Below are 7,500 nucleotides of genomic sequence, written 5' to 3'. Positions count from 1 at the left end.
GGTTCGCTTAACAACTCCCTCAAAAAAAAAAGAGGTCATAATCATGAGTTACGACCGTATCTATTTCTTAGTTTTATAATGTAAAATGCAGAAGCAAATCATAGGAAAAATAGGAAAGGGAAAAGGGAAGGGGAACGTGGGGGGGGGAGAAAGTAAAGGCGTTGACCCTTCAACCTCCCCACCCCCACCCCTACGGCTGGCTGGGGAATTCTGGGAGTTGAAGTCCACAGGTCTTAAAGTTGCCAAGATCCCTGCTGTATTTGGCCAAGTTAAGCTCCTAAAAAACGGTATTTGATAAAGCTAAACAACACTGGAAGTTTTTAAGAAGAGATTGGGACAGCCCTTTGTCTGAAATGGTACAGGGTTTCCTGCCTGAGCAGGGGGTTGGACTAGAAGACCTCTAAGGTCCCTTCTAAACTTTTTATTCTTCTGTCATGATTGCATCAACTTGCGCTTTCTTCCCTGGGCAACGTCACATGCCGTGTCAATCTCTAGGGAGGCCTCTTGACGTCCTATTTTTGAAAGCGAGAGAATTGCGACAGGCACACTGACAAAAATAGGCACCCTTATCGACACAGGCACGTCTTATCCGACACACCAGCTATGTTAAGTGAGCTCCTGATTGATTCATTGGACGGACCGCTGCTTTGTGGGCCACGTAGAGAAAATATTAGATTAAGTTTCAGGCAAGTTTCAGGCAAGTTAGCAGCCCTGGAAAGGGATAATTGGGAAATAAAGAACTCAGAGGGGAATTTGCAACCTTCCCTGCTAATGTTGTGGCCCGCCAGTGGCCAGCGGAGTAGGCAGAAGATTCGGACAGTGAGGAGGTTGGGGAGGAACCTGGGCCAGTCCTGGAGTCTGGGGAAGGCTCTGATGAGGGCTCTGTGTCGGAGGAAGAGAGGGGGCCAGGGCCATATGCCAGTTATCAGCTGCCTTCAGAGTTGGGGATCAGTGGGGCAGAAGAACAGCTGGAGCCTGTTCCCGATATGCGCATGCACAGAGCTGCCAGACGAAGGGAAGAGCTAAAGAACAGGGGTCAATTCGGGAGTAAAGGCACAGGTGGACAGTGGATGCCCCCTCCCACAGGAAATAAAAGAGGAGCGAAAGGGGAGTGGAGTTTGCAGGAGACAATGAGTTCAATTCAACAGGGTGAAGAACTGCTCCTGACTTCTTGCCAAGGAATTGCTGCTACAGCGTGGCGTTTAGAAGATTATCAGCCTGGCAGCTCTCCAAGCCTGATCAAGGTCTCTAGTGGTGAAATCTCATGAAAGACTGTTGGCTGGGACTTTGCTGGAGAGGAATTCCCTTTAAGCTAAACAAAAGGGGTTTTATCGGGACGAGGAGTCGGCTTCGTGCTCTTGGGAAGCCTAGGTCAGAAGAGCTAATCCCCCCCCCACCCCTGAACTAAAATCAAACACGCATACCAGTGCACAACATAAAGTTCAGATACACATCTTTCAACTACGCACAGCTTTAAACATTGCAAATATATATTGAGGGACAGTAGCATGCTACACTCAGAGAACAAGCCAATATATTCATATGGGTTTGATTTTATTTTTAAAGGGGGACGGTAGAACATTTGGTTTTAAAACACTGGAGGTTTTTAAGAAGAGATTGGAGAACCCTTGATCCAAAATGTGATAGGGTCGCCTGCTTGAGAAGGGGGGTTGGACTAGAAGACCTCCAAGGTCCCTTCCAACTCTGTTATTTATTCTGTTATTATGTCCATCCACTGCAGGAAATCTTTACGGGGGGGCTCAAAAGAGGAAGGGGAGCGAGGTAGGGTTTTTTGGGAAAGGGGTGTGTGTGTGTGACACCCACCAACTGCCAAATATATAGAAATGCCAGTCAACATATTTTCTTCGTATTATATTTATAAATATTATATATAATATTCATAAATACTATATTTATGTTTTCCAAATAAAATCACCTGCATATTTCTCATGACCTGTTGATCAAAGGGAAGTTATATCACTGTTGTTCAACTTTGGCAACTTTCAGGTGTGTGGACTTCAACTCCCAGAATTCCCCAGCCAGCCATGCTGGCTGGGGAATTCTGGGAGTTGTAGTCCACATATCTTAATATATGTGAAAAACTGATTTATTCAACTGATTTATATATAGACAAGGGGTATTTACGTTTCATTAGTGAGAACACAGATTGGGCCAAGGGTCTCAAAAGGTCCTCTCGCCCCTAATCACATTAGTCGTTGGCCCCCCAAATGGGGAGGGGGAACCGTCACCCTGGCCCCACCAATCCGGAGATAATAAGGCAGTTTGTATGCTTGGTTCCATCTCAATCTCCCAATGTTTATACCAAGACCCCCTTAAGACCCTCCTCTGCTAATCACACTTGGCCTCCTAAGGTGGAAGAAGACTCACCCTGGTTGCAGCTGGCCAACTTTTCTCCATTCAGTCCAACCCCTAGAAGATCAACCCAAGGCAGAAAGTTCAACCTACCTTGAAGAAGTCATCCTGGTGGACCACGCAACAGTTGGGGAGAGCTTGGATAAGTCTATTGGTCAAAGTGGTCTTGCCCCCATTGGTCACACTAGAGGAAGGAAGGTGGAGCAGAAGAGCAAAGACGAGATTAGGATGAAGCGGAGGGGTGAGATGAGGACCAAGGTGGCCTTCTTCTCCTGCCACCCAGGAATCAAATCAAACCAAACGTCCCCAGGCATCCACCCCAGACCTGCTCTTTCTCTCTGCCTGCCCCACAACTCTCTGGCCTGAAGGGGCAGCCACTTTAGAAAGACAGGGCTTTCAAGCAATGCTTCTCAACCTCAACATTTTAATGGACTTAACAGACTACAGCATCTGAATGGACTTCAACATCTCAATGGACCAAGATCTTAACAGACTTCAAGATCTGATTGGACCAACATCTCAGTGGACCAACACTTAATAGAGCAACATCTTAATGGACTTCAACATTTCAATGGACCAATATCTGAATGGACCAACACTTAATGGAGCAACATCTTAATGGACTTCAACATTTCAATGGACCAATATCTTAACAGACTTCAACATCTTAATGGACTTCAACATTTCAAATGACCAATATCTGAATGGACCAACATCTTAATGGAGTTCAACATCTTAATGCAGGGGTGTCCAAACTTGGGAACTTTAAGATGCTGGCTGGGGAATTCTGGGAGTTGCAGTCCACAAGTCTTAAAGTTTCCAAGTTTGGACACCCCTGTCTTAATGGACTTCAACATTTTAATGGACTTCAACATCTTAATGGACTTCAACATTTCAATGGACCAACATCTTAACAAACTTCAACATCTGATTGGAGCAACAACTGAATGGACCAACATCTTAACAGACTTCAACATCTCAATGGACTTCAACATTTCAATGGACCAACATCTTAACAAACTTCAACATCTGATTGGACCAACATCTGAATGGAGCAACATCTTAACAGACTTCAACATCTTAATGGACTTCAACATTTCAAATGACCAATATCTGAATGGACTTCAACGTCTTAATGGACTTCAACATTTCAATGGACCAGTATCTTAACAAACTTCAACATCTCAATGGACTTCAACAACTGAATGGACTTCAACTCCCAGAATTCCCTTGGCTAGAACGCTGGTTGGGGAATTCTGGGAGTTGAAGTCCACGCATCTTAGATATGCTGAGGTTGAGAAAACAGTGCTTGCAAGAAAGCCATGGGTGTTGTGTTCACTCAACACACTTAACTCAGTTATTAAGTAACCCCAGTTCTGCTACCATTCATATGGGACCCACCATCCTCTGCCCTATCCCATAATTCTCCAGGGACACCAGGCTGTGCCAAGGTTCCATTTTTCAGTTTCTGGCCACGCCACTTCAGGCTCAATAAATAAATAGTACTGTTCTAATAAACAAATAATCCCATGAAGTAAATAAATAGCTAATACTGCAATAAATTGTAAAAGAATGAGACATAAGCATTAAATGTATCAATACATTTAATATTGTGAATTTTATATCCAAATGCATTTTATTCTTTATGCTGTTGAACTATCAATAGAATCCACAATAGAATCGGTGTCTCCAAGTTAATTGAATTAGCAAACTTCCTCAAACCCCGAAATAAATTAGCCAGACCTAATCCACATATCAAAGGATAAGGTCTGCAAACACAGAATTAATTAAATTAGGTCTCCCAGAGGGGTTGCATGTTCACAAGAATAAACACACCTACACACACACACACACACACACACACACACACACACACACTCAAGTGTCAGCCTAGAACCAGCACCTCCACAAACTCCCCCTGGAAAGGTTTGCCCCTCTACCCCAAATTCTCTGCAGCCTGACCCCTCTAAAGGAAAACTATTTTGCTTTTAAAATAAATATGTCTTCTTTCTTGCCCAGATCTCATTTTTATTTATTCTTGTGCCACCCCAGCTCAAAATGGAAGCCCAAATTATTCTTCTGATAAAATTTAATGTTTATTAAATCTTTTTAGACTTATTATTTTATTCATGACCAATTTTATTCCAGTATTATTAATTGACATCTGAAGAGGTGTTACCAGAAAGCTACTGATTGGGCCCCAAAATATGCGGTCCTTTGCTTTAAATGTTTTGGGTTTTTTAAGAATAAAAGTTGCAAAAGCTCTTTTGTGCTCAGAAACACGGGCCATTTTTACAATATTTTTATTTTTGGAAAAACACATTTTATTTTGTTTCCAACGATGAGGAATCCTTTTATTTATTTACTTATTTACTTACTTACTTATTTAATGTATTTACTTTACTTTACTATTTTATTATTTATTTTATTATTTATTAAAAAAGAGAGCAGAGCGCAGCAGAGAAAGAACTTTATAAATTTATATCCGGGCGCCCCCCCCCCGCCTCTCTCTCTGCCCTCCAAAATATGGAGCCCACCCAATGGGTTTGGAAGATGCTCTCGGCTGGGGAAGATGGGAACAGTAATCCTACTGCTACGGCGGGAGGAAGAGAGAGAGGAAAAAGAAGCGCTTATTCAAAAAAAAAAAAAAAAGTCCGCGCCTTTCCCAAGCGCGTTGATGATTGGCCGGCTGACGGCCGGGCCCGCGCTCCGATTGGCTCCGGGGGATGAATGGAGCAATGACGCAATCACGAAGGAACAAATTAATGAATGAATGGACTTTCCCGCCCTGCCGGTTAAACGTTCTGTTGTTTCTCCTTTTTTCCCCGGCTTTTTTTTTTTGAATGGGCTTGGCGGGCGCGGGAAAGGAAAGCGGGAAGAACGGAGTTGGGAGGGGGGCAGAGAGAAAAAAAAGCCCCCCTCCTCTTCTATCTGGACGTGGAGTGTGGGGGGGTCTCCTTTGTTTCTCTAAGCTGTGATCTGCTGCCTCCATTTGGGTGGGGGGACCGTATCTTCAATTTATCTTTATTCTTGTTTGTTAAATTCCTACGCCTCCCATCTAAATTCAGATATTTCAAATATTGCATATTGTTTTTAATGATGAAAAATATTACAATCTGTACCTATTTAAAATCTGTACCTATTTGTTATCTCTTTTCAACTGTCAACTGGTGTATTTTCGGGATGGTATAAAAGTTGGAAGGGACCTTGAAGGTCTTCTAGTCCAACCCCCTGCTTATTCCTTGTCTGGCCTTTGGGTGCTTTGGAAAATAGCTTGACCCCTAACTCCTCTCTAGGGCAGCCCCTCAAATGTTGGAAGATGCTCTCATGTCTCCCCTGGTCCTTCTCTTGACTAACTTCACAAACTTCCTTTGTTTTTCTCTGAAGACCTTTCCCCGCCATCCAGTCGGAGCTGAAGAAGCTTCTTGGATGAGAAGCGAAACATCTTCAAAGAAAAAATCCAGAAAGTCCATTGGCCTCTTTTTTTAAAAAAGCACCTTTGGGACTTTCTGTCCACGGAGCTTCAATGCCACTGGCCCATTTGGAGACCGAGGGGAGGGGTCTTTCCACCCAATACACAAGACAAGCCCCCCTCAGGCAGGGGTTACACAACACGCCACATTAAAAACCCAGACACCGTTTTAACACCCGTGTAACGTGCAACCGCTGACAGCTCCTTTAACTTCATGTTGGTGAAGCTGCCAAGAAGCGACAAATCGCTGCTTTTTACATGAACCATCAATGCAGCCGATGGAAGGTTTAACATTTTTATCCCGTTTATTTTGCAAAATCCTCTCTGGATTTCCTCCTATATAAAACCCGTTTTCCTGGGCAGATGCAAAATGGCCTCTGGAAGATCTATTTCTGGAATATTATATTTATTGCCTTGTTTTAATTTTGGGGACTATTCTTGTATCGGAACCACAAGCCGCCCAGGAACAGGAGTTGAAGCAGCATATAAATTGAACAGCTCATTCAATCTTGCCCATGAGATCAGAATCAGGCGGCAAAACCTTGAAATGGCCTTTTTTCTATTAGCCCCCCTCTCCCACCCCCAAAGCAGGCAAGACCCTCCCCTGGTTTCTCTCAAAGCCATCAGTGACAAAAATAGTAAGAATTGCCCGTTTTGGAAGAGACCCTAACTAAGCATATATATTAAAAACGGCCAGGCCTATCTGCTATCTGTTGCTTGAGCGAGGGGTTAGGCTGGAAGACCTCCAAGGTCCCTTCCAAGTCTATCCTGATTAAAATATTTTCCCATCTGATTGAAAGAGAAACTCTTGTCAAGAGGTTTCAAAACTTTCTTTAAAATGTATTTTATTCCTGGGGGGTGGGTGGACTAGAAGACCTCTAGGGTCCCTTCCAACTCTGTAATTCTGTATTTTATTTTTGTAGCTTCTTGTCAGAGTTAGGGTTTTTTTTTTCACTCCTTGTTTTCATTTAGTCCCGTTCACAATTATCATTTTCAAGAAATCCCGTCATTTCCAGCCTTCAATCCTCCACCCAGCCTATCAAGCAGCAACATTGAATTCTAAGCCACTCGGACTCAATTCATTGAAATTAAATATATATTAATATTATTAAATATATATATGCTGGTTTTGTTGTATTCGGGTCTTTTCCCGTGTAGGATTGAGATTGTCTTGGCAACGTTTCGTGAAAACGGGAAAAGACCCGAATACAACAAAACCAGCATACCTACACCTGTGAAAATCTACAAAAACATATATATATTTTAGATAAAATATTGAATCCACGCACGCAAAGCATGGAGAATGGAAATAATCAATGAATGAATTGCCAAGAAAACAAAAAACAAGCCAAGAAAAACTCCAAACTCCGACTTTTTCTGCTGGTCAGTTTTGTCTGCTTCACACGGAAAAGAAAGGAAAGGAACTTACCCTCCTATTCCTATGATGTATTTCATTTTCTCCAGGAGGGGTGGGAGGACAAGACGGCTGCTTACAATTCAGGGAAAGGATGGAAGACTTTTCTCCAAAATTAGCTTTCTTTCTTTTCTTTTCTTTCTTTCTTTCTTTCTTTCTTTCTTTCTTTTCTTTCTTTCTTTCTTTCTTTTTCTTCTCTCTCTACATCTGATCTGTCCTCTCTCTTTCTTTCTCTTTCTCC

At 42.7% G+C, this 7,500-nt stretch overlaps 1 protein-coding gene across 1 annotated transcript in view; it reads right to left on the bottom strand.

Annotated features, from left to right (window-relative positions):
• NMRK2 (nicotinamide riboside kinase 2) overlaps positions 1-7,482 on the bottom strand; it is a 20,679-nt gene extending 13,197 nt beyond the window's left edge. Inside the window, exons 1-2 of the mRNA XM_081951228.1 lie at positions 7,275-7,482; positions 2,467-2,557 (exon numbers count right to left, since the gene is read on the bottom strand). Coding sequence (XP_081807354.1) covers positions 2,467-2,557; positions 7,275-7,300 — 117 coding nt within the window. The 5' untranslated portion in view covers positions 7,301-7,482. The remainder of the gene's footprint in view (positions 1-2,466; positions 2,558-7,274) is intronic.
• Between the last annotated feature and the right edge of the window lie 18 nt (positions 7,483-7,500).

The sequence above is a fragment of the Natrix helvetica genome (assembly GCF_964273705.1).
Source record: "Natrix helvetica genome assembly, chromosome: 1".
Lineage (NCBI taxonomy): Eukaryota > Metazoa > Chordata > Lepidosauria > Squamata > Natricidae > Natrix > Natrix helvetica.
This window is presented reverse-complemented; position numbering and strand designations above follow the sequence as displayed.